The 26,893-nt window shown below is 42.8% G+C and overlaps 1 protein-coding gene across 1 annotated transcript in view; it reads right to left on the bottom strand.

Moving 5' to 3' along the window:
• Positions 1-10,167: 10,167 nt before the first annotated feature.
• Positions 10,168-26,893, bottom strand: part of LOC311231837 (uncharacterized protein) — a gene marked incomplete at its 3' end in the record, with an annotated part of 41,476 nt that continues 24,750 nt past the window's right edge. The window contains exons 3-5 of the mRNA XM_084318458.1: positions 19,685-19,800; positions 11,422-11,923; positions 10,168-10,532 (exon numbers count right to left, since the gene is read on the bottom strand). Coding sequence (XP_084174584.1) covers positions 10,168-10,532; positions 11,422-11,923; positions 19,685-19,800 — 983 coding nt within the window. The remainder of the gene's footprint in view (positions 10,533-11,421; positions 11,924-19,684; positions 19,801-26,893) is intronic.

Genomic DNA, 26,893 nt, shown 5'->3' on the forward strand with positions numbered 1-26,893 from the left:
TGTAGATGCAGTATCTTGGCGCTCCTTAGAAGCGGCAGCGGTCTCACGCAAAGATTACAGGATGTGGTATTACTCCACTATCCCTATTTCAAAGTGCCAACTAAGATATGGACCGATCATAACTCACGTGATCCAAACATGGCGTAATGTACAGAAGTCGTGTGCAGTTAAATGCCCATGGCACCTGGACTCTCCAATTTTTAATAACCAGCAACTACTTGTTGGGCACAAACCGGTTAGTATTCCTCAATGGCAAAGGAGGGGAGTTCATACTCTGGGGGATATCTATGATAAGAACGGCCTTCGAGCGTTTCAGGACTTAAAAGAATTTTATGATCTTCCCGGCGAGTCCTTCTTTCTTTACCTTCAACTAAGGTCAGTGCTGAGGGCTCATGGCGTGCCGTGGGCTCAAGCTTTGCACCCACACCCTTTCCTCAGGCTCATAGTGGACAGGACGACCTCCAGAGGGTTTGTCTCAGACTTTTATACGCTCTTAATTCAATCCACATATAAAAAATTATCATTGGACACAATCTGACATGGGGATATCCCAGAGTTGGACCCCGAGTTTGACTGGGAAGAGGTTTGGACAAATGTGGCATTGTCCTCCCGCAACCCCAATCACCAGCAAATTAATTTTAATTATATTCATAGGACCTATCTTACACCTAGCGGGGTTGGGGTGCTTGTCCGGGGGAGTCCGGCGGTCTTGTGGGAGGGGGAGGAGGAAATGTCTTGTTTGTCTTGTCTTTTGTGTTGTCCTCCTTAACTTTAACTGGGGTAATTTTATTGGGGGAGAGCTATTTTACTATTTCTTTCACTATTTGGGCACTTTTACACGGTTCCTGTGAGTCTATGGAACACATCTGTAGGTTTTTTTTCTTTTTTTCCCCAAGAAGGTTAATTGTTTTGTATTTCTAGTCAAGTACTCAAAAACAGCATTTTTCTACCTCAAGATCTTAGGCCGTTTTGAGGCTGGGCTCCAACCACTGTGTGGCCTGGTGGCAACTGCCACATTATTATGCAGCTGAGAAATCTCCAACATCACAGATATGCACATTTTCAGATGACTCAGTTCAGTGGGGGTGAATATTGTGAGGGGAATTGGAAGAATGCACCAATATGAGAATTTGAGACATAGTTCCTAGTAATATAAGTCCACATGGCCGGGAAACGGTGCTGAATACTGGGAAAGTCCATTTATAAGATAGTACCCCTTTAAGTTTTAAAATGTTATGCTCTGTTTTTATAATTTTCGTTATTTCTATTGTTAGTATTATTGTTGCTGTTGTCTCCCTGTGAAGTTCTGTTTATTATTATTATGGTTACTGTATTTTGTCTTGTTTTCATGTAAAGAATAATAAAAAAATCTGATAAAAAAAAGATAATACAACTACAAGTATAATTATATAATATATATATTTTATAAAAAACAAAATTATATATTTAATTTTTTTTTTATAAAACCAAAAATGATCGATATCGGCCGATATGGCTCATAGACGATTGGTGATCGGTATCGGTGGCATCCCTAGTAATTTATAGGCGTGATATTCTATTCTATAATTTACTCAAGCCTAGTAACAGATATAATATTTCTGACACTGGGAATACATTCCCTGAGATCCATAGATGTCCCTAGATACCAAGAAGTGGAGCAATCTTCCATTTACTTAGGTATGTATTTTTAGGCGGATTTTCAGAAAATAGGGCTTAAGAGGTTAAGGGGTTAAGTATTGTTCAATAGTAATTAGCCTTGTACAAGACTACTGAGCAGCTCTCCGTTCAAAGGGTCCGCTCTGGAGGACGGGGGATTCTTACCCAACCGAGCTCCTCCCGGAGTGTTTAAGCTGTGAGGCGTATTTAAAACACAAAAACACTCATGTTTACCATTTTAGTAAATTCTGAATCTCTTCTAGAATTTTCTTTTTACATCCGTGGTGTTCGGGTCCAAACGGACCCGGTATAGATGCATAGATGTAGCAGTACTGTCTATCTGTATGTCATGTATGTCATATATGTTATGATGAATTGAAAATGGGGGACCCTGATGTAAACAAGTCGAAAGTCTTTCTCTGGTCTGCATCCCCTTAACAATTGTATGTATTGAGCTGTACTGTACTGTACCCATTCTGCAATCTGTTAATAAACTTTTCAATCAATTCAATCAATAGAAAAATGGCTATAGACATCAATTGGATTCATAGAAATGCTACAGCTAACTCTGTGGATCACATGTCAATCAAGGTTCATGGCTGACATCATACCTCAATGGCCGCTCCTACCAAGTGTCATGGAGAGCGACCCTGTCGGCCACCGGCCCCCTGCGGACAGGTGTCCCCCAGGGCTCGGTCCTAGGACCCCTTCTCTTCTCCCTCTACACTAAATCACTGGGTAACATTATCACGTCTCATGGCTTCTTGTATCATTGTTATGCTGATGATACTCAACTCTTCCTCTCCTTCCCTCCCTCAGATATCCACGTCTCTGAGCGGATCTCGGCCTGTCTGTCCGACATCTCCGCCTGGATGATGACCAACCACCTCAAACTGAACCTAAGCAAAACAGAATTGCTCCACCTGCCGGCCAAATCCTCCCCCCTGACCGACCTTTCCATCACAGTCAAGAATGCAGCTGTGACCGCATCCTCAACCGCCAAGAACCTTGGTGTTGTCCTCGACGACCAGTTGAACTTCTCTCCTCACATCGCAGCGACAACCAGAACCTGCAGATTCCTCCTGAGCAACGTCAGAAGGATCCGCCCCTTCCTGACAAAAGAAGCCACCCAACTCCTCGTCCAATCAACAGTCATCTCCCGCCTCGACTACTATAATAATAATAATAATAATACTTTGTTTTATATAGCGCCTTTCAGAGGACCCAAGGTCGCTTTACATAAGGGGGGGGGGGGGGGGGGGGGAGATAACAAATTAACAAACATAGTGGACAGACACAACATATACATATAAAGTGAGAAAGTTAGGGGTTGAAGGCCAGGTTGAAGAGGTGGGTTTTGAGCAGTTTTTTTTTTTAAATGAGTCCAGAGTTGGGGTGGTGCGGAGTTCTGCGGGGAGGGAGTTCCAGAGGGTGGCAGCTGCCACACTGAAAGCTCTGTCCCCGAACGTCCGTAGTCTGGTTCGGGGGATGGAGAGCTGACCAGTGTCCGTGGATCGCAGGGACCGTGACTGAGTGTAGGGGTGGAGGAGGTCAGTGACACTGCAACGCACTGCTCGCTGGCCTCCCGGCCACTGCCACCAAGTCTCTTCAACTCATTCAGAACGCAGCGGCCCGCCTGATCTCAAACCTACCGAAGTCGGCCCATGTCACCCCACTTCTTAGGGACCTGGACTGGCTCCCCATTGCTGCACGTATCCTCTTCAAGGCCCTCGACCTAGCATACCGTGCGGCAAAGGGAACCGCTCCCGCCTACCTCCGGTCAATGGTCTCTAACTACACACCCTCAAGACCCCTACGCTCTGCATCTTCTGACCGCCTCAGACCTACTCCTTTCCGAGCCCCGGGAGGGTCATCAAAGAGAAGTTGCCTATTCTCAGTCCTTGCCCCACAATGGTGGAATGAACTACTCACCCAAGTTAGGACAGCCGAAACCCGTCCAATCTTCCGCCGACAACTTAAGACGCACTTCTTCAACCATTATCAAACGGGCAACAAAAGAAGCACATTTCCTGGAAATACCAATTGCTCTTCCCATTTTTAAAACAATATAATTAATATGCTGAGACCAAGACAGAGTGCAATCCAGCATCACTCCAAGGAGTTTAGTACTTTCAACTTGTTTAGTTGTACCCTTCCTGATGATTTGTCGTACAGTCGCTTTGGATAAAAGCGTCAGCTAAATTACTAAATGTAATGTAAGGTTCATATTTGACTAGACACTTCACCCCCCTTCATGGGAACAAGAGCAGGAGCGAGAGAGGGAGGTGGAGAGGAGGAACAGAGTGATATGGAGGTGGAGAGGGAAAGGGAACAGAGTGATAGGGAGGTGGAGAGGGAAAGGGAACAGAGTGATAGGGAGGTGGAGAGGGAGAGGAGGAACAGAGTGATAGGGAGGTGGAGAGGGAGAGGAGGAACAGAGTGATAGGGAGGTGGAGTGGGAGAGGAGGAACAGAGTGATAGGGAGGTGGAGTGGGAGAGGAGGAAGAGAGTGATAGGGAGGTGGAGAGGGAGAGGAGGAACAGAGTGCTAGGGAGGTGGAGAGGGAGAGGAGGAACAGAGTGATATGGAGGTGGAGAGGGAGAGGAGGAAGAGAGCGATAGGGAGGTGGAGAGGGAGAGGAGGAACATAGTGATAGGGAGGTGGAGAGGAAGAGAGTGATAGAGGGAGAGATGGAACAGAGAGGTGGAGAGGTAGAGGAGGAAGAGTGATAGGAAGGTGGAGAGGGAGATGAGGAAGAGAGTGATAGGGAGGTGGAGAGGGAAAGGGAACAGAGTGATAGGGAGGTGGAGTGGGAGAGGAACAGAGTGATAGGGAGGTGGAGAGGGGGAGGAGGAAGAGCGATATGGAGGTGGAGAGGGAGAAGAGGAAGAGAGTGATAGGGAGGTGGAGAGGGAGAGGAACAGAGTGATAGGGAGGTGGAGAGGGAGAGGAGGAAGAGAGCGATAGGGAGGTGGAGAGGAAGAGGAGGAAGAGCGATATGGAGGTGGAGAGGAGGAAGAGAGTGATAGGGAGGTGGAGGAATTGAGTGATAGGGAGGTGGAGAGGGAGAGGAGGAACATAGTGATAGGGAGGTGGAGAGAGAGAGGAGGAACAGAGTGATAGGGAGGTGGAGAGGGAGAGGAGGAAGAGAGCGATAGGGAGGTGGAGAGGGAGAGGAGGAACATAGTGATAGGGAGGTGGAGAGGGAGAGGAGGAACAGAGTGATAGGGAGGTGGCGAGGGAGAGGAGGAAGAGAGCGATAGGGAGGTGGAGAGGGAGAGGAGGAACATAGTGATAGGGAGGTAGGGAGGTGGAGAGAGAGAGGAGGAACAGAGTGATAGGGAGGTGGATAGTGAGAGGAGGAAGAGAGCGATAGGGAGGTGGAGAGGGAGAGGAGGAACATAGTGATAGGGAGGTGGAGAGGAAGAGAGTGATAGAGGGAGAGATGGAACAGAGAGGTGGAGAGGTAGAGGAGGAAGAGTGATAGGAAGGTGGAGAGGGAGATGAGGAAGAGTGATAGGGAGGTGGAGAGGAAGAGGAGGAAGAGCGATATGGAGGTGGAGAGGAGGAAGAGAGTGATAGGGAGGTGGAGAAGAGGAAGAGAGTGATAGGGAGGTGGAGGAACAGAGTGATAGGGAGGTGGAGGAGGAAGAGTGTGATAGGGAGGTGGAGAGGAAGAGGAGGAACAGAGGGAGAGGAGGAACAGAGTGATAGGGAGGTGGAGAGGAGGAACAGAGTGATAGAGGGAGAGATGGAACAGAGAGGTGGAGAGGTAGAGGAGGAACAGAGTGATAGGGAGGTGGAGAGGAAGAGGAAGAGAGTGATAGGGAGGTGGAGAGGGAGAGGAGGAACAGAGTGATAGGAATGTGGAGAGGGAGAAGAGTGATAGGGAGGTGGAGAGGAGGAAGAGTGATCGGGAGGTGGAGAGGAGGAACAGAGTGATATGGAGGTGGAGAGGAGGAACAGAGTGATATGGAGGTGGAGAGGGGGAAGAGTGTGATAGGGAGGTGGAGAGGAGGAAGAGAGTGATAGGGAGGTGGAGAGGAGGAAGAGAGTGATAGGGAGGTGGAGAGAGAGGAGGAAGAGAGTGATAGGGAGGTGGAGAGGAGGAAGAGAGTGATAGGGAGGTGGAGAGGAGGAAGAGAGTGATAGGGAGGTGGAGAGAGGGAGAGGAACAGAGTGATAGGGAGGTGGAGAGGAGGAACAGAGTGATAGGGAGGTGGAGAGGGAGAGGAACAGAGTGATAGGGAGGTGGAGAGGGAGAGGAGGAACAGAGCGATAGGGAGGTGTAATTGTTTTGTTCCTTGATTTATTTCCATAATACAGTTCTAAAACCCACAAAGCAGTTTACTCAATAAAGTGTCTTCATATATTAGCCTGTTATAGTCAGATTGCATAAATATTTACCCATTTTCTTCAATATGGGGAACAGCATGAGTGAATATAATCCTATTTTCGATTGAAAAAAGATGTATATCGTGTCATTGGGCCATATAAAATAATGTTTGATATGGGTACTGGTTATGATGAGCTAATAAGTTAGTAATGAAGTACAAAACAAAACTGGATAATAATCCTTATTTTTTGGGGTGGTTGGTACAGAGTTACACACCGGGTCCATTCGGACCCAGAGTTTTTGTTAACACCAAAATAAGATAAATAAATAAGCAGCACACAAGGGTTAAGCTGCGAGGCGTAGAGATTCTTACCCAACCCAGCTCCTCCCGGAGTGTTTAAGCTGCGAGGCGTAGAGATTCTTACCCAACCCAGCTCCTCCCGGAGTGTTTAAGCTGCGAGGCGTAGAGATTCTTACCCAACCCAGCTCCTCCCGGAGTGTTTAAGCTGCGAGGCGTAGAGATTCTTACCCAACCGAGCTCCTCCCGGAGAGTCGTAGCTCAGTCTAACTTCCCCGGAAGGAAACTCACATTATAACATTCTCGCCATAGCAACGACAGGCCCGGCCCCTCTTCTCGTTGCTATGTGACACGCTGTCTTTTGACCCAAATCACTATGGCAGCGGTGATGTTGACTTACCCCAAACAAACGCTGTGGCTATAGGCTGTTGATGATAACAGCACAGCCTCATCTGCTGGGGTTAGTCAGCTCCTAACACACACTCTCTCTGTTATCCTCCTCCTCTGAGATGACTATGAGTAGATGCTGTCATCCACCAATATTTTACATTATATACCCACCAATATTTTACATTATATACACATTGAAAAACATAGACATCCTTCAGTGGCCAGACGTCACGCATTGCGCGTGATTGTACAGCATTTCTGTCTCTTTTCATGCGTCACGCAAATTGAGACCATGTCCTGCATGATTGGTTGTCATCCACGCTAACGCCCAGTGCCAGTGTGAATCCCTGGACTTGTGAGTTGTTTTGGTGAGTTACTTTTGTTAGTCAAAAGTCAAAGTCAGCTTTATTGTCACCTCTCGTAATGTGCAAGACATACAGAGAAATGCAATTGCATTTCCCCCTTCCCACGGTGTATATAAAGAACAAGATCTAATATAAACATAAAGTACACTATAAACATAAAGTAACATATGGGCAGTATACAGGACTATATACAATGTACAGTAGCTAAAAAAAAGTCAATGTATGAGTGAATGTAAATATAGAGGTAAACAAGAACTTAGTGCAAAACCTTTAGCAGCAGTGGTGGTAGTAAGTATGCATAATAAATAATGGCAGTCAAATATAATACAATAATGGCAGTAAAGTGGCAGTGAGATTATGGATATGGCAGTAAACTAATATGATGTACACTAAATAAATAAACAAAATAATGGTAGTAAAGTGGCAGTGTGTGTGTCAGTGGGGGGGGGGGGGGTAGTCCAGAGTCTGTGGGGGTCTGAGTAAGAGAGGAGTCCAGATTCTGTGGAGGCAGGTAAGAGAGAGGGGGGAGAGCTGGGTGTGTGTGTGTGTCAGTGGGGGGGGGGGGGGGGGGGGTCTTAGTCCAGGTTCTGTGGTTGCAGAGTAAGAGAGGAGGGAAGAGCTGGGAGAGAGTTCAGCTTCCTGACAGTCTGCTGGTCCTGCAGCTCGGAGGCTCCTCATTCTCCTCCCGGAGGGCAGCAGAGTGAAGAACCGTTGTGAGGGTGGTCATTATGCATAGTCTGGGTGGTCATTATGTGTGCAATGCATGTGTGTGATAAGACTGGGGGTCCAGACCTAGCTATAAATCATAAGTGATTGTAAGTCTGGGTGGTGATTTTATTTATTTTGAGTACTTAACACCCATTAGAGACAAAAGGAAAATAAAAGAAAATTAATAAGGGCAAAACATATTAGGCTTGTGGTCATTTTAATGAGGACAGTGGCGGATGAGCCTTGAAGGAGGGGACAGGGACAGTCCACAAAAAAAGGGGGGGGGGGGCTGCGCTGGGGGGTGTCCCACATTGTCCCTCACAAACATACCCTTTGTCCCACATTTGGTTTATTGGGATCTGGTAACCCTAGTTTAAGCTGCGAGGCGTGTTGGAAAAGCTTTAACCATGAGTATAGTTTCACAGTCAGGGAAATGTTCGTCAGAACCTGTTAAAATGCACCTTACCTAAACCCTTACGATCACCTTCCAGAAAACCCCCTTCTTGGGGTAAAAGAGAGAATTTCCACACAATCTCTTTAAATCCAATGATGTATTTTTTATTATACAATGGCATGCAAATATCTTGATTCTGATTGGCTGAAACAGTCAAGTTAGCCGTTGTTATTTCGTATAACACACTCCACGTGACCCCAGATCCCTCCCACAACAGAATTACATTTTCTGAATGAGTCCGCCATAGATAGACAAATGGAAGTATGAATATATTTTGAACAAATCCTCCAAAAAAGATAGTCAACTGGTATATGTTAGTTCATTACAGATATGTTGGATTATGTAATTGGTTTGTCAGGACCCATTGTGAAACAAAAGAAAAAATTGAGTAAACAAATTAAAATCATAAAACTGTGACTGAGTATATAACCATTCTGGGGGAGTTTAGTAGACTGATCAGATCGACCTTATCCAGCTCAGATGATGTATTCCACCAAAAAGCCTGATGCCCAGTACAGGGAGTCTGACCGTGGGCCAATGCCCTCGGTCGAGCAGGGAGAGCGATGGACCAGAGGAGAATTATAGCCTCGCACTCAGCTAGGGAGTCCAAGGGTTTACCTGGGTCGAGAGTGCCTCCCCGTGCCCGCAATCCCGACTTGAAACAAGACAGGAAAGTAAGCTGTGAACACACTCAGTTCGACCCGCAGCTCTCAATCCTGACCAATGGAGCCTCGTATACTCACTCAGGTACTTGTCGGAGCTGCTAACGATCCCTTCAAAGTCTCCATAGTGTGTGGTGCAATCCTCCGATCCTCATCTGGTTGGTTCAGGCAGAGGACAACTTACCCTGAGAGCCGATCCCAGCGCTCTGCCTAAAACTAGTAAAACAGCCTTTTATATAGGTCTTCCGATCCCCCTGGTCCTCCCTCCTTTATCTGCTCAACCAATAACTCTCTTTTTTAGTCCTGACCAATCTTACTAGAACGTTCCTTTATTACCTCCCATCTGTTCTTGCCCAGACACAGCATGAGTCCCTTTTTCTGTGGGCCATTTCCAGCACGAGTCATTCTTTCCATGCAGTTACGGCCCTACTCAGTCACAACCTGCCTGCTTGAATCATGTTACACACGGTACACTTTATTCATTTATTTTTCCTTCAGTATCACACTTCCCTTGTAGATACGGTTTTGTCTTTATTATAATCATGTTTCTGTGTATGCTGATTATAATACATTTATAATCATGTTTCTGTGTATGTTGATTATAATACAATTATTTCATTTCAGTCATACATGACATTGATTATTAGTATTCGCTAATATATTCGCTAGTATTTGTTGCATTTATTCTTCTTGGTACCTACTTTGTATTCAGCACCAGTCCTTTAACAAATTGTCCATTGACAGTCATGGTCTGGGGCGTGTATTTCCAGTATATCTTCTGGAATCTCATAATCTGGGGCATGTATTTCCAGTATCTGGAATCTCGTCATTCTCCGTCCCTTCCTGGATCCCCAGGATTGGTGGCGCTGAATCAATCATCTTGATCTGCTTTTCCTTCTGCTTGGTCTCCCTGGGCCTGCTCCATCTCCAGGATCCCATCTGCCATCTCTCATATCAGCATTTCCAACGCCATCTCGCCCACTCCCTCTGTATCCTCTGGTGGTCCTTCGAATGGTATCAGGCTTACATCACACCAACCTTGAACGAGGTCCCACTTCTTCTCTGGAAGGGTTCGAAGGATTGGTCCTGCTTCTGGTCTGAGGAAGGAGTCTGCAGTTCTCCTAGACCAAACACACTTTTCTCCATCTCACCTGATTCTGGGTTTCTTGTCAGCCATCCCTCGGTTGGGCTATAACTTGGGGCCAATGGTGGGCTGTAGTTTAGTAGGAAGGGTGAGTAGAGCTCCCGTCTTACGGCTTCAGGCTGCACTCTAGGATCTGTGGGATGAAGATCCATCTCTAGAGTACTGTCCGATGATTCAGACAGCTGTTGTTCCGCCCCTCTTCTCTTGAGTTGCGGGCCCAGTTCCACCTGGTCCTGGTCTTCTTGTACCTTGGTTCACTCACCTTATTCTCTACCATCACCCTTGGTCTCTTGGGTGATGGTTGTTGGTCTGGGGACTTTGGGCTATCATACTGCTGGTACCACTCCAACATCCCTGGCTGAGGGGGGTCTCCTGGATTCAGCCATGCCATCACGTATTCTTCTGGTGGGTCCTCCTGGAATCTTACCACCTTATTTACCGGACCTATAGAACCGGCTCGCTTACCCATTTCGGCTTTGGTCAGGTACAGATCGCCTGGTGAGGTCCAGTTTGTCCTGGCTGGGAAGGTTGGGATTCTCGATTCTTCAGGTCACTTTTGAGTTTTTAAGCAGATTTCTACACGATTTTAGGGTTTGACACCTGAATGAATATACTGGAATATATTGGTGCTTCTCTCCTGTATGTATTCACTGGTGTAAGTTTCTCTCCTGTATGAATGTGCTGCTGTGTCTTTTAAATTGAATGATCAAATTAAATGTTTCCCCCACTGTCTTTAAGGCTTCTCTCCTGTATGAATACGCTGGTGTTGCTTTAAGCTTCCAGATGTACTGAAGCGTGATCCACATTGGTCACAGTAGTAAGGCTTGTGGCTTCTCTCCTGTATGCATGCGCTGGTGTGTTTTTAAGCTTCCAGACTGACTGAAGCTCTTCTCACACTGGTCACAGTGGTAAGGCTTCTCTCCTGTATGAATACGCTGATGTGTCTTTAAGTGTGAAAGTTGACTGAAGCTCTTCTCACACTGGTCACAGTGGTGAGGCTTCTCTCCTGTATGCATGCGCTGGTGTTTCTGTAAGTCTCCAGAGGTTCTAAAGCTCTTCTCACATTGGCCACAGTGGTAAGGCTTCTCTCCTGTATGAATGCGCTGGTGTATCTTTAAGTGGTCATATCTGCTGAAGCTCTTCTCACACTGGTCACAGTTATGAGGCTTCTCTCCTGTATGCATGCGCTGGTGTTTCTGTAAGCGTCCAGATGTACTGAAGCTCTTCTCACACTGGTCACAGTGGTAAGGCTTCTCTCCTGTATGCATGCGCTGGTGTGTCTTTAAGACTCCAGACTGACTGAAGCTCTTCTCACACTGGTCACAGTGGTAAGGCTTCTCTCCTGTATGCATGCGCTGGTGTGTCTGTAAGACTCCAGAGGTTCTGAAGCGTGATCCACATTGGTCACAGTAGTAAGGCTTCTCTCCTGTATGAATGCGCTGGTGTATCTGTAAGCCTCCAGAAGTATTGAAGCTCTTCTCACACTGGTCACAGTGGTAAAGCTTCTCTCCTGTATGAATGCGCTGGTGTATCTGTAAGCCTCCAGAAGTATTGAAGCGCTTCTCACACTGGTCACAATGGTAAGACTTCTCTCCTGTATGGATGCGCTGGTGTGTCTTTAAGCATCCAGATGTACTGAAGCGTGATCCACACTGGTCACAGTAGTAAGGCTTCTCTCCTGTATGCATGCGCTGCTGGTGTGTCTTTAAGTTTCCAGAGATACTGAAGCTCTTCTCACACTGGTCACAGTGGTAAGGCTTCTCTCCTGTATGAATGCGCTGGTGTATCTGTAAGCCTCCAGAGGTACTGAAGCTCTTCTCACACTGGTCACAGTGGTAAGGCTTCTCTCCTGTATGCATGCGCTGGTGTGTCTTTAAGTTTGTTGTTGGGGAGCAATGCAGCAATTGTACCTGGAGAAGAGAGAAGTACACCAATGAAGAGGTCAGATTTTGTGTGTTTTGCATTCGTGAATCTACTCCAAGGGCAGTAATTGAAAACTGGCCAACATTAATAAAACACTGAGATAAAACCCAACAGTCTGTCTCTCTCTCTCTCTCTCTCTCTCTCTCTGTTTCCTTATAATTTGATTTAGTCCAGTGTGGTTTCTGTCTGGTGGCTCTGCTTGTGTTTGTGAGGGGCACTAGGCAATAGGGCTGTCTTAAATGCTTCGAAGCTTCGAACGTTCGATTCGATGGCACAAGCTTCGAACATTAAAAAAAAAATCGAAGTTTAAATTTTTTTTTTTTTTTTTTTTTTTTACTTCGATTTGTCTGTGTGTAGGTGTGTGTGTGTGTGTGTGTGTGTGTGTGTGTGTGTGTGTGTGTGTGTGTGTGTGTGTGTGTGTGTGTGTGTGTGAACTACCCATCCCAGTTAGGACAGCCGAATCCCGTCCAATCTTTCGCCGTCGACTAAAGACTCACTTCTTCAACCATTATCTGAAATGATAAAAAAATTAAAATAAAAAAATCTAACCGTGACTAACCTTACTGTCATGCACTTGTCCTAATAAACTAACCTACACTGTAACATGCAACACTTTGATGAACATTGTTACTCAGCTGATAGAGTTGTACCCTTCTTGCTGTCTTGTCGTACAGAACTTGTAAGTCGCTTTGGATAAAAGCGTCAGCTAAATGACTAAATGTAAGTGTGGAACGCCCTACCCAAAGCTGTAAAGGAATGTGAATCTCTACCCACTTTCAAAACCGCTCATTCAAAACTGGCCCCTGTAAATGTCCTAACCCAACCCCCTCTAATGTACAGTAAATGACCAAGTATGGTTGTCAATATTTCAATGTACAGTTTTGCTTGTACAGTTGTACAGTTAATTAATATTATAATTATTATAAATCTCTCTCTCTCTCTCTATTATATTACTATACTATTATATATCTAAATATCTAAACCTCTATCTATCTAGTGTGTGTATTAGGGCTGTCCCCGACTAAGGATTTGGATGGTCGACTATGATTGGCCAAAATGAGCTGTTAGTCGACTATTGGTCGAAAAAAAAAAAAAATATATATATATATATATATATATATATATATATTTGTTTTTTAATTTTATAATTCCATTTGGGCTGTGGGGGGTGCTTAATGTCTGAAGGAGTCGACTGAAGGCTTCTTGTCCTCTGCAAAAGCATGCAATTGGTCCACTGATGGATACATCTTGATATTTGTCTAGTCTAGTGTGTTCATTAGGTGGGTGAAATCCTCTTTCAGTGCCTCTGTTTTTTATTTGTTTTTTTTTTGTATTCGACTAAGAGGTTGGCTAGTCGACTATGGCTCCTTTCGACCGATTAGCCGACTAATCGACTAATAGGGGTCAGCCCTAGTGTGTATACTACTAATGGTGAACCTAGGGCTTCACCCGATCGGATTGAATAGTTTTCAGGGCCCCCAAACCATATGCTGTGGTGGGTTATGTCGTGGGCCAAATGGACATATGATCTACCAGATGGCAATCAAATAATTGGAATATTCTTCTTGGAATCCTACCGGCCGCAGGTAAGGACAATTTTACGTAAATTTCAGCTTGATCGTGCATTGTTTTCATAGCCATCCCACTGATCAGCATATGTTGTGGTAATAACGGTTATTGTAACCGTTATTGGCAATCAATTAATCAGAAATGACCCCCCCCCCCCCTTTCATGCCTTCATGATGAAACATAATACCCATCATATACATTTGATTTTTTTTTATTGTAGCGTGTGTAGGGACGAAACGCCAATGGATTTAGTATAATACACGCTGCAGCCTATAACCAGACTCCCAGGAATTAGCCCAGATCATTCCGAAATAACACTCATATTCACCACGGTATAAAACAGGAACGTATGGATGATTTTTTTTCTTTTTTGCATCTTGAACAGAAGTTTCTTACTGTCAAATGACCATGGTATCCATAGCTATAATATAAAATATAGATTTAGCTCTACAAACAACATGACGCACAGTGAAAGTGTGTAATGAAAAGCTGGCCGTGGCTAAACAGGCTGGGAAATTCCAATGGCCGGGAATGAGTTAAGCAAGCTTAATTTTTACTTATTTTTCTTTACATTATATCAAAGTACAATTCTTACCTACAAAATAAGCCATCACTTGTACAAATCGGGCGGATACTTTTCAATCTATGTCTTATTAATGAAGTTGATAACACAATAGCCCGTTTTTTGAGCTACAGAGCCACAAATGGCTGTTGGCTGTTCTCTTAACCTCTTAACTCATTGACCGCCGGGATTTCCCTTGGCCCTGTGGTAGTACTCATAGATATATATAGAACACTAGATAGCTTAAGGCGGAGTCACCAGCGTCACTGAACCGCCACCATCTTGCCCAGGTCAGCCTTGAGTGAGAGTGAGTGAGCTGCACAGACAAAAATACTCATAACTCGCTGAAATATTGACGGATTTACAAACGGGTTGGTTTGCTATAAACATCAAAGATAGTAGTCTCAGTAGTAGTTATGATACTGCATACTTATAAAAAAAAAATTAAAGATGTTTTTTTTTTACAAACCGCTTGAATCATAGCCACGTTAATAATGCTTGTAATAAACAAGCAAATTTCCCTTGGCCCTGTGCCACGCTTTAAAAGATGGGAGTGAGTCACCTTGTTTGTAGAGCTAAATCTATATTCTATATTATAGCCATGGATACAATACTATGGTCATTTGACATTGAGTTTCTTCCAGTCAAGATGCAAAAAAAGAGATAATTTTTCCATCCATACGTTCCCGTGTTATACCGTGGTGAATATAAGTATGTCTAGGTCTAGGGTAATTCATGAAATGCTGAGTTATAGCCATATAGGTAAATTCTACTATAAGCGTTGGCGTTTCATGCCTGTACACACTAGTATTCACGAATCAAATCTATACAGTAGGTATTATGTTCAATCATGAATGCATGAAAGGGGGGGGGGGTCGTTTCTGATTAATTGATTGTCAGTAACGGCATTCGTATTGAACACTAAAAACGCTTATCAGCCAGATCGGTACAAAAGCATTGCAGGATCAAGCAAAAATTTACGTCAAATCGTACTTACCTGTGACCGGGAGTATTCCAAAAATAATATTCCAATTGTTTGATCGCCATCTGGTACATCCAATGTCCATTTGCTCCACGGCATAATCCACCACAACATATGGATCGGGGATATTTGACGCGCAGAACCGTTCGCCTTGCCCAACAAGGAAAAATTAAACCCGATCCATATGTTGTATGCTAAAAAAGTAAACTCGTTGTTGGCGGGGAATGAGTTAAGCCCTATTTTCTGAAAATCCACAAAAAAATACATACCTAAGTAAATGGAAGATTGCTCCACTCATTGTTGTGAATTCTGCCATCCGGACACATGCAATTTGAAATTTTATTATAGAATATAGGGCCCTCATTTATCAAATTTTCTTAGAAAGTATTCTATTTTCATACATAAGCACAGAATTTAGAATGTGTGCATGCACAGAAATATTGGGATTTATCAACCGTGCGTACACAGGTCCTACGCTCCTCCGTGTTGATAAATACCTCTTTGTTCTACCGTCAATGCTCGTGCATTGTAACTGAGGGGTTACAAAACCCTGACTGTATTAAAGATTGTGATAGATTAAACCACTGCTAGGTATGTACTTTAATTACTGGCCAGACAGTATCGAATATATGGTGGACACTCATAATAACACGGCATTGACAAAGAAATAGTATTTGAGGGTATTTATTATTATGCAATAATTGGTTACAGAATGAGAATTAGGGTCGCGCTTGTATGGCGAAGAATAGGCATAAAGTCAGTCAGTAGCATAAGTCACTGGGAATATAATGATTCCTACGATGGGTACTAGGCTAGCGCCGCCTGGCGTATAATAGCAATTATAGAGGGCAACGCTGGTACCGCCTGGAGACACTGGGTTCCTCCCAGAGTTGTAAGGTCTGGAGGATAGAGGAATGTTCGGATACTCAGTCTGATCAATTGAAGAAGAAGGGGATTCACGTACAGAAGCCAGTCCTTGTAATCCAACGCTCAGCAACAAAAGCAATAACTGTAATCCAATGCTCGATAGCAAACGATGATAGCCAGCTAGCCTCGGTCCATGAGGCCAGCCCGAATGTAGATCCTCACGAGGTTAAATCCCAAACGACAGTGGAGATTAACGATGCTCTTCTCCGGGTAATACGTTCCACAATCAATATAATCCAACCAGTAATGGTTCTGCAATCGCCGCCGGCGGTTCTCCTGTGCACATGTCCAGCAGGTTCTCCGACTAGGCCTCCTCGTGTGCTGGCACCAATGTATTTAGTCCACGCGCACTGGCTAAGGTCCACTAGCTAAAACGAACGAACCGCTGGGTAATGCTACACACGAACGAACTGTGGTTGGCACGATACACAATAAATTAACGACTATTTACTTCACATTAAACTAAGTCGAACTTGACGTTACTGCATTAATCTGACACTTTACTATTCAATTCACACGTGGTTCTCAACGCTCTGTTAGACGCACTGCTGCTCACTTCACTACACGTTGAATCGGGATGAACAGCTACTGTTCGCACCTGCCGCAGCATATATACTTAAGTGGTTATCTAGTCCCGAACCTCAGTTCTCGTCTCGAATCAATACGCTGTCTCCGGGCATGTTGTGACATGCCCGGGCTCGTCTTTGAACCTGACTTTGGGGGCTTGCGGTCTGGCGCCGAGGGCGTTATCCAATAAGGAGAGCGAATATTACTATGATTACCCAGGCTTAAAGGGATATACCGTGTATATATAAATAATATACAATGTATATAAAACAATAAATGTAGATTCTCAGCTTTAATCTGGCCCTTCACAACATGCATGATTATCCATATATGGTCATGAAACACCCCCCATGGGATGTGAAATAATGGACTGACCCGAGCGGAACTGTGAGAAACTTCACGGGAGATTGTTCACTGAGGTGCTCCTGGCGCTGCCGAACCAAGAAGACACAACACGTGTTATGGGATAAACAAAAGGCTGACTTGTACACGGTGATGTCAGATATCAACGGCTCCCTAAGACCATTGCTGCAATTCTGCCTGGACAGCTCAAAATACTAATAAAGACCGTTCGTTGACCACTGTTTGGCGTTGGTTGTGTGTCATTATAACCGTGCTGTAATATGAATGCCTTTATTAGTTGTGTTCGATTGGCTATAATATGATTTTTAGAGGCATCTATTTTGTTGTCGGTATTACCGACAACAAAATAGATGCCTCTAAAAATCATATACCATTAGGTAGCCTATATGAATTACATATAATAGCAGCCATAGCCTACATTATGCAACAGTAACTTGCGCATATATAATAGCACAATGCACAGCCCTACGAACCCTGCACAGTAAACTAACTTGATCATTAATCTAGCTGTTGTATCTTTACGCTTATGAAAACATTAAATAATATGTTTTCATTGCATTAATAGCCTATCGCTATCCTCGCGGACAGACCAGTGTATACCTTATATCATATTCCTATTCATATTCATATAATAGTTTACTCTATCAGCATACTAGGGCTGACCTTCGATTTTTTTTTGGCAATCGAAGCTTCGGGGCCGAGCTTCGATTTTAATTCGAAGCTTCGAATTAAAAAAAACTTTAATTAATTTTTTCTTTTTCTTTTTTTTTAATATCATTTTTTTTTTTTTTTTTTTTTTTTTATATCTTATGTTGTGGGACTTGTACAGCACTTTGGTAAACTTTGTTGTTTTTAAATGTGCTCTATAAATAAAGTGGATTGGATTAATGAATTAAGTAGCCCCTTTCGTGACTATGACGCAGCCAACACAACACGGCTGTGTGATTTAATTCAAGGTGGGTCGCTGTTGTCATTTGAACAACTTCAGATTTCATGGGAACTACCAATCCCCCAAATCAAGAATGTTTAAGATGAATGAAGTAAGATTTTGATTATTTGAAATATGGCCTGTGTAGACTAAACTATGCACAGAATTATGTCAGTCTACAAGGTCCGGATTCTACATGGTCCGGCAATGTAGACCTTGTAGACTCCACTACAGACCAATTATCAGTGAATGTTCAACTCTATACAACTCTATCAGCTGAGTAACAATATTCATCAAAGTGTTGCGTGTTACAGTGTAGGTTAGTTTATTAGGACAAGTGCATGACAGTAAGGTTAGTTAGGGTTAGATCTTTTTTATTTTATTTCAGATAATGGTTGAAGAAGTGCGTCTTTAGTTGACGGCGAAAGATTGGATGGGATTCGTCTGTCCACCATTGTGGGGCAAGGACTGAGAATAGGCGTGTAGGTGGTGTATGTGTTTGAGGATGATATCCTTCAAACAGGCAATAGTGATGATATAATTTGGGCAGTGCTGAGCTGGGTTCCTTTCCTCCAGTGTATTTGTCCCCCGGCCCCACCCAATGGCCCCATGCACACACACACACACTAAGGCTGAGCCCGAACGTTCGAACGTTCGTTCGTTACGCTGACATTCGGACTTTAATTAATAGGTTTGAACGTTCGGTGAAAAAAAATAAAGGATGCGCACAGGGTTGAGGTGATGTGAATGCGAGGCGCTCGACTCAAACTCAAGTATGGTCTGCCGGGCTGCAGCGGGATACTATTTCTCAACCAGAGCTCTATTTTGATTGACAGGCGATTCTGCCAATTACGTCACACACCGCTTGCACCCGCCTCTGCTGTTACCACCAATCGGCAAGCGTTTATTCATTTTTTACTTCAGGCAATGCCGCCATTGATCTGCTTGCGAGAAGCGTCAACAGACTTACCGTAGCTACCGGGGAACCGTAGTTAGCTCCCCGCCGAGGAAGTAATCGGTAACAAGGTTTCCGTAGGTGAACCTGCAGAAGGATCATTAATGAATACCAGCCTTTTTCGGCCAAGGAGCGCGAGCTTCATGGCGGGAGGTGGTTGCGTTGGAAACAACAGCAGGCACACGCCTCGGCTCCTCAACAGACCAGTCCACTGTCTACCTCGGAACGGTGGTAGGGTGGACGGGCGGCAGGCGTGTTGGGAGCCCGTCCGACGGGTCTGTTGAGGAGCCGAGGCGTGCGCCTCTCCTCCCGGCTCCCCGTCGACCAAGAATGAATACCTGTTATTGAACGTGTAACACTAACTATATAACGTTAATGCCACAAAACGAATGCCTTTGTTTATCTAGCCCCTTACGTGACTGCAAGGGCTATTGTTTATCATAAGTAGTAACTTTTGATGCAGTAGCTTGTTTATTTTCTTCTGAGTGCTTTGTTTAATTACATGTTTACATCAACAGCCACCACTGTAAAGAACATGTTTTTCACCAATAGACTATGCAATGCCGCCCTCCGTAGGATCTATAATAATACAATAAAAAAAAAAAGTATTAAATTTTTTTTTTAAATAAAAAAAATTTTTATTAAAAAATGTAAAAAAACGAACGTTCGAACGTTCGTTCGATAAACCCTGGCGAACGTTCAAACCCTAAAAACAGGGTTCGGGCTCAGCCTTAACACACACACACACACACAAAGTAAAAATAAAAATAAAAAATGAAATACAAAAATTAAATACAGTATATCTATATTTTTATCATGTAAAAGTTTATATATAAAATCTGCAAATGGATTATGCAAAACAACTCCCAATGTAATATTTTCTTCCCCATCTTACCGCTGACAATCTCTTGAGCGGGATTTCCATGAGTCTTGTCTGTAGTTTAGCTCCACTCTTCTCTCCAAGCTCCTCATAACCTTGGATTACAAACCAGTCGGTGTCCTTTTCTGAAACTGAGAGAAGCGTCATATTTTTATTTGTTTATTAAAAAAGATCACCATTAGCTGATGCCAATGGCACCACCTAGTCTTCCTAGGGTCCGAAGTCCTACATATCAATATATACACATACAAATATACATACACACGCACACACACGGACATATACATGTATACCATACATGTATACACATACATACACACAAACTATATACACAAAATATACACACGCACACATACACATATTCAGTATATACACAATACAACCACCTAACTTATTACAATCATCCAAAAAAGACATCATACAAAAAGAAAAAAGAAAAAAACAATATTGCACATGAAAGATGAAGAAGTAATGCATGCCTGTAAAGGGAAGCATTACCATCTTCAGCTTGTCAGTTAAGAAAATAATAAGAACTAATTATAACAAAATTATAATTAGGGCGGCTGGGTGGCGCAGCGGACATTGCGCTCGTCACCAACGCAAGAGACACCGGGTTCGACTCCGGCTTGGGCCGGTCGTCATACTAACTCAATTGGCAGAGTTGGCGGGTGGAAGTCGATGGGTGGTAATCTGGACGTTGTGGACAGTGACTCCTACAGGTCGGTTGGGGGACGCCTGCACAGCAGAGACAGGAAATGGCGGGGGTAGTGTGAGCCTCCCACACGTTACACCTCGCCAATGGCAATGAGAGTCCGTGCTGGCAGGTGAAAAGATGTGACAGGCTGCCTCCACATGTATCGGAGGGGACATGTGATGCAAGGCTGTCTGACATAATTATCGTCTTTTCTTTTTTCAAGCATATTCAAGAATAAACATCATAACCATGTCACAACAGCAATTATAATGTATATTTTCATCAATACATTTGTTTACCAATAGGTTAAAGTGTTATTGGTGAGATTTTAGTTTTGAAATGTGTTTGTTGTGGTCGCGGAGATCCGCCATTTTGAATAAGCGGCCCGCACTGAATTATGGAAAATGTAGTCATTTTGAGAAGAGGACATCCACAGCTTTCAATGAGCATTGGAATTTTTCAAAACGACACTTCCCAAAGGCCTCTAGCTTTCTTCACGCTAATTACTTCCTGCTTATTATTATTTATTTTTCTTATGCATGCCTGGTGATACTAAATATGTGCGAATTGGCTATAATAAAGTAATTTATAGGCCTGCTATTCTATATTCTATAATAATATTTCAAATTGCATTGGTCCGGATGGCAGAATTCAGTACTGTATCTACAAAACCTTCTGTTTAATCATATTCCCTTTATTAATTTGCTTAATTTTTTTTTGTACACGTGATCTCAAGGGGCTAAACTAGAAGTTTTTCATGTCTGGTAATTTTTAGCATGGTGTTATTCACCGTCAAAGATGCAAAGAAAAATCATAATTTATATTCTCCTTTGTTTCATCACAATTTACTCAAGCCAAGTAACAGACACAATATTTCTAATACATTTTTTTTGATTAGCGTCTTTCCTTCAAGCTAAGTTGAACTGAACATTTCACTGTCAAAAGCGCAAGCGTAAACACGGTTGCGTCGCAACGCGGTTTTCAAAATAAAGGTCACATATACACATACCGTAGTAGGCCTCCATCAATTCTTGTAATAAAAGTCCCAGATATACATTTAAACATTAACACTTTCAGTGCCAGCCATTAGACGCAGCCCTCTGTAGAAATGCCAACGCTAGATAGATAGGAATCCGTCACCTTGTTTGTAGAGCTATAACTATATTCTATATTATAGCTATGGATACAATACTATGGTCATTTGCCAGTGACTTTCTTCCAGTCAAGATGCTAAAAAGAGATAAGTTTTCCATGCATACATTCACGCGTTATACCGTGGTGAATATAAGTATGTTTTTAGATCGGTCTGGGGTCATTCCTGAAATGCTGAGGAATAGCCTTATAGCCGTATTATACTATAACCGTTGTCGTTTCTTGCCTGGACCCGCCATTATTCTCAAATCAAATCTATATCATAGGTATTATATCTCATCATGAATGCATGAAAGGGGGGGGGGTAGTTTTTTTATGCTTTGATCGCCACCAACGTTGTGGACTAACGTTACAGACACACGTTCGGATCGAGCTGAAGAGATGCTTGGATCAATGCAAGATTGATATCATATAGCCCTTACCTTGACTAGGATGTGCCCCAAAAAGAATATTCCAATTATCTGATCGTGATTCCAAGTAGTGATGTCCATCGTATCGCCAACATAATCCACCACATATCATGCATCAGGAGCATTTGATTCTTCTCAATCCGACCGTTATAACCGGTGAGCTTGAGCAAAACAAATAAATGAGCCGGACCCATTAGATCGACACACAGGCCAGGATACAAGGTTTCAATGGGTGCTCAATACCACCGTCTAGCTGTATGCGGCCGGTATTGCACTTTAGCGACCTCAGACTCATTCCCTATGGTAACAACAGGCTCCCTGGGTGGATAATGAATACAAATATTGAAAAACGACACAGAAACGACTTAAGTAGTTTTTGGCACTGAACGACATGGGCCCAGAAACGACTTAACTCGTTTTTGGCACCGAGTGTTAATTGGCATAGATCTCTATAAACCGCCCAACACATTGATCACTTTAGGCACACACTGAAACCAGTAACATCACAAATATTAAGCATGTAATTACCCATACAAATAATAAACCTTTCATGGGGTTATTTACAATAATAATAATTCATTTTATTTATAAAGCACTTTTCATTGTGAAACAAAAGGTATGCAGAGTTCCTTGTACTCCTGATTAATGCAATGGTATGTGTGATGATCTCATTCAAGTACTACAAGCAATAAAAAAAACATTGTATGACTAATTTAAACAGATTTACACTGCTAATTTGAAGTGTAACATATTGTTGTCTTGTATACAGTTATGTCCCTGCAAATTACCATTATGGGCAAATAAAGAGAAAATGTTTGTCTGAAAACATTTCTTGTTAAGGTTTGGATTTTGTGTGCCCTGTATGCAAGATGTCCTTTGCCAGTCACATACCTATTTAAGTAATGAACTGCACTACTTGTGGTTGTTTTGAGAGATTTTAGATACGTTTTATTCTCGTGCTACAAGATTTTGGCCTGTGCTACAAAACTATCAACCTCTGTAGCACCAGCGCTGTGTGCAAAAAAAGTTTTCGTACAGCCCTGGACCCAGCAATTCATTTTTGTACACTGTAGTGCACATTAGGTTTAGCTTGATTCCTCTAATACTATACATGTCACTCTATTGAGTCCCGACTTTCCTTACAGAGGACTACCGTAGCTTTACAATGATATATCATATGTTGGGTTGTGACCATGCAAACTTGCCTTTTCAAAATGGCTGTCAACAAAAAAGGCACATTGCACGGAGAAAATAAAGATAAGCATGATATTCCTATTTAAAATGTTTTTGAATGTTATAATTTGATAGTTTTTAGTAAGTAAACAGCTATGGAGCATTTTGAGAGAGTTGTCAGAGTTAAACATATTTATTTTCAGAGGAAAAACATTAATTGATTAATGTACACTGTAGTGCACATCAGGACTTACTGTATGTTTGTTTCATATTTATTTAGCTCTATGTAATAATAATAAGAGTGGGGGAAAAAAAATTATAATAATCTTGTGTTCCGTGTTCTTTAGCACACAAACACTTAAATTATCCCCAAAAAATACAAGTGACAACTTTTTTCCCCTGGGTCTCAGGAGGATATAATTTAGACAAAAGGCTGCAGACAAAAGGCTGCTGGCTATGATTCAGGCTGGTCGGAATGAGATGAGCATTTCACCCAGGGTACAAAATAGTTACACGCCCAGCGCCACTGGCTTGTAGATTTATTCTTTGGCGATTAGAATTTAAGGTCTGCCCGCCACCTGGCGGCTAACAAAATACACTGCATCTACCGCTTCTTGTAATATACATGTAGTACAATGCCAAAGCAACAGATGGCGATGTACAAACATAAAGGCCATTTTCAACCAATGAGAAGGGTGAACCTGTGATATCCTGTTCAGGCTTTGTCACTCACATTCTGTTAGAAAAGGTTTTGACGCCATTGTTGTTGTCGTTAGCTTACATGCTAACGTTAACCCCCTGAGGTCTAAAGTTTGTAGAGAGAGAGAGAGAGAGAGAGAGAGAGAGAGAGAGAGAAAGAGAGAAAGAGAGAAAGAGAGAAAGAGAGAAAGAGAGAAAGAGAGAGAGAGAGAGAGAGAGAGAGAGAGAGAGAGAGAGAGAGAGAGAGAGAGAGAGAAAAAGCTCCTGTCTGGTAGAGATTTGGGCTCTACTGAGCCTACCTTTCTAGTTGAAACGTTGCAATTTTTACATCATGCGTAAGCTGTCAACTAGCGAGATGCGTTGTTACTAGGGATGGGTATCGTTAGGATTTTATCGATACTACTACTCTTATCGATACTGCTTAACGGTTCGGTACTTTATCGATACTCTTATCGGTTCTTTTTGGTTATTTTTTTGCAAGAAAAAAAGACAATTAATTAAGAACAGAATCAACATTGCTTTATTATTTATAAATACAACTTTATAAATAAGTATTATAAATAAATATAATTTCTTCAGCAACAGCAGCAGCAATGTTCTTTTATATAACTTTATAAATAAATATAATAAATTAATATAATTTCTTCAGCAACAGCAGCAACAATGTTTTAAATGTGTCTGACTCTGAATTATAGACTTTTTATAATAAACAACAAATGCAAAAGGCTAACAGAACTGTGACACTCGTTCACCCTATCCTCTGTCATCCTTCCTCTAGCTGCTAGGGAGAAAGGACTTTGGGTGGTGGAGGGAGGTAGAGGGAGGATGTGTGGTGGCCCTGGGCTCACTGGGCTGGGACATAGTGGCTGACGCCTCAGCTTGACGATCTATAAAAAGTTTAGATTGTAGTATTTGTAGCTAAACAATTGTTTTGTTTATTAGCCTATTTGTAATAATTCGTTATTAGCCTAGGCAACTCCGTATCTTGGCTTACGGCTGCAGTATGCAGATGGAACACTGCGCGCAAGGCAGTCGAATACGCGCATTTCTGCACACTAATATCATGTTTTGCCAACAGATGTTTTGATAAATTGATTTGCTCGTATTGCCACCCTTACTGGCAAATGTTTTGTTGCACTTGTGGCAACGTGCATTGTCGGCATTGACCCTTGTAAAGTATATCCATACTTTAGAACGCTTCGCTCTATCCGCCATGATCACGACTCAGTGCATGCAGAGCTGCTGTCTGTGTGCCGCGCGCTATAGCACGGGGCGTCGGGGAGCACTTTCATTAAGGAGTACCCGTATGTAGTACCCGTATGTCTATGTGTAGCACTAGCGAGCGACTCGCGAGGAGTGTGTGTAATAATTGACTCGCTGGCTGCGGCTCGCTTCTCGTGCAGAGACAGAGAGAGGATCGTTCGAAACTTTTAAATAATAATAATAATAATAATAATAATAATAATAATTTCTCTAGAGTATCGATAGCAGTACCGAGGACATCAGAGCTTATAAATACTCCGGTATTTTCTAATATAGTACCGGTTCCCGTTTAAAACCGGGGTCCGGGGGGCATCCCTAGTTGTTACAGAGCTGGTTACAGAGCTGGTCCACACTGCTATTATGAAATGACCCGAAATTTATGTAAGCTTGTCAACTAAAGCGGTCCGTGTTTAATAATAATAATAATAATGATTTGGATTTATATAGCGCGACAGCGCGGGTGAGCAAACTTGTCACACAGCAGCCAGTGATCATTCATACCTCGTATACACAGACGCACTCTGCCATACAGTAGTTAATGTTAAATAAAGCCCATTTGAATTGAGAGAGAGCGAGAGTGTGTGTGTGTGTGTGTATGTAAGCTTTTTTTTTTTTTTCCCGAGAGAATGTCCGCGAATGTCCTCAGATTCCTCACGCAGGAGGAGAAACGACTGCAAAAAGTCGAGTCCCGTGGATATTATTGCAACAGATAATTCATACATTATTATGTTTAGAATTTGGATGGGGGGGTAGGCTCTGATACCAGTCCATGTATGTGCGTTTCGTGACGCAATGTAGTTCTTATCGCAAATGGAGATTATTACAATCATGCCATCTAGCAAGAATTAAACGTATTTACAAGTCGTATTAGGTTTAGCAAGTTGGGGGACGTATACCTTACATGTCAAAGCACTAGAAATGGCCATTTTTCAATTTTTATCGATTTCTGAAAATATGTCCTTTTTGAGCATTTAAGAGGGATTCTAATTTCTTTTGTTGTCCGCCGACGGGTTCAAAGCTCCAGCGTGACCCCTAAGGGTGGCAGCGACCATAGCATTGTGGCTAGGCTAGCTATCATCGCTTAATAGAGCTAGTGAATGGATAAACAACGTTATTTAACATTGCAGAATGGGTACAATTACAATGCGGCTCAATACAAACAATTGTTAAGGGGCCCAGGGGGTGTAGACTGCTGTAGTTTGAGCTAATTTACACCATGCTCCAAAAAAAAAATAAAAAAAAAAATCTGCCAAGAGATGTGGCGCGGGGAGCGCTCGATTCAAGGTGAGCGAGCGGAGAGCGACTTGGGGGCGGGGTCAACATGAGCGATTAGCGGAGCAATTAGTTACCTTATATCGCTTCCTTCAGGGTTCCAACTTGTGTTGACAAAATGCAACCCTGTTCAGCTACGGGGAATCAGCGCTCTCTCTCTAGACTAGAAAGGTGCACTCAGTAGAGCACAGATGTCCGCCAGGGCGGCAGCCACACATAATAATAATAATAATAATAATAATAATAATAATAATAATAATAATAATAATAATAGATTGGATTTGTAATGCACTTTTTGTTCACTGGGATCCCAAAGTGCTACACTACATGGTTAAAACAGTTAAAAAAAATAGAAATAAAATAGTTATTAGTAAAACAAATAAAATAAAATACAGAATAAAAATAAGATAAAAATAGAACATAGTTAATTAAAAACATAGTATAAACAGACAATTTAAAAACAAAAGCGCAATAAAATTTAAATAAAAAGCTAATAGTCAAAGGCCTTTTTGAACAGGTAGGTTTTCAGGCCTGCCTTCTCTCTCTCTCTATCTACCTCTC

This window comes from Notolepis coatsorum, assembly GCF_963971535.1.
Source record: "Notolepis coatsorum genome assembly, chromosome: 7".
In the NCBI taxonomy this organism is placed as follows: Eukaryota; Metazoa; Chordata; class Actinopteri; order Aulopiformes; family Paralepididae; genus Notolepis; species Notolepis coatsorum.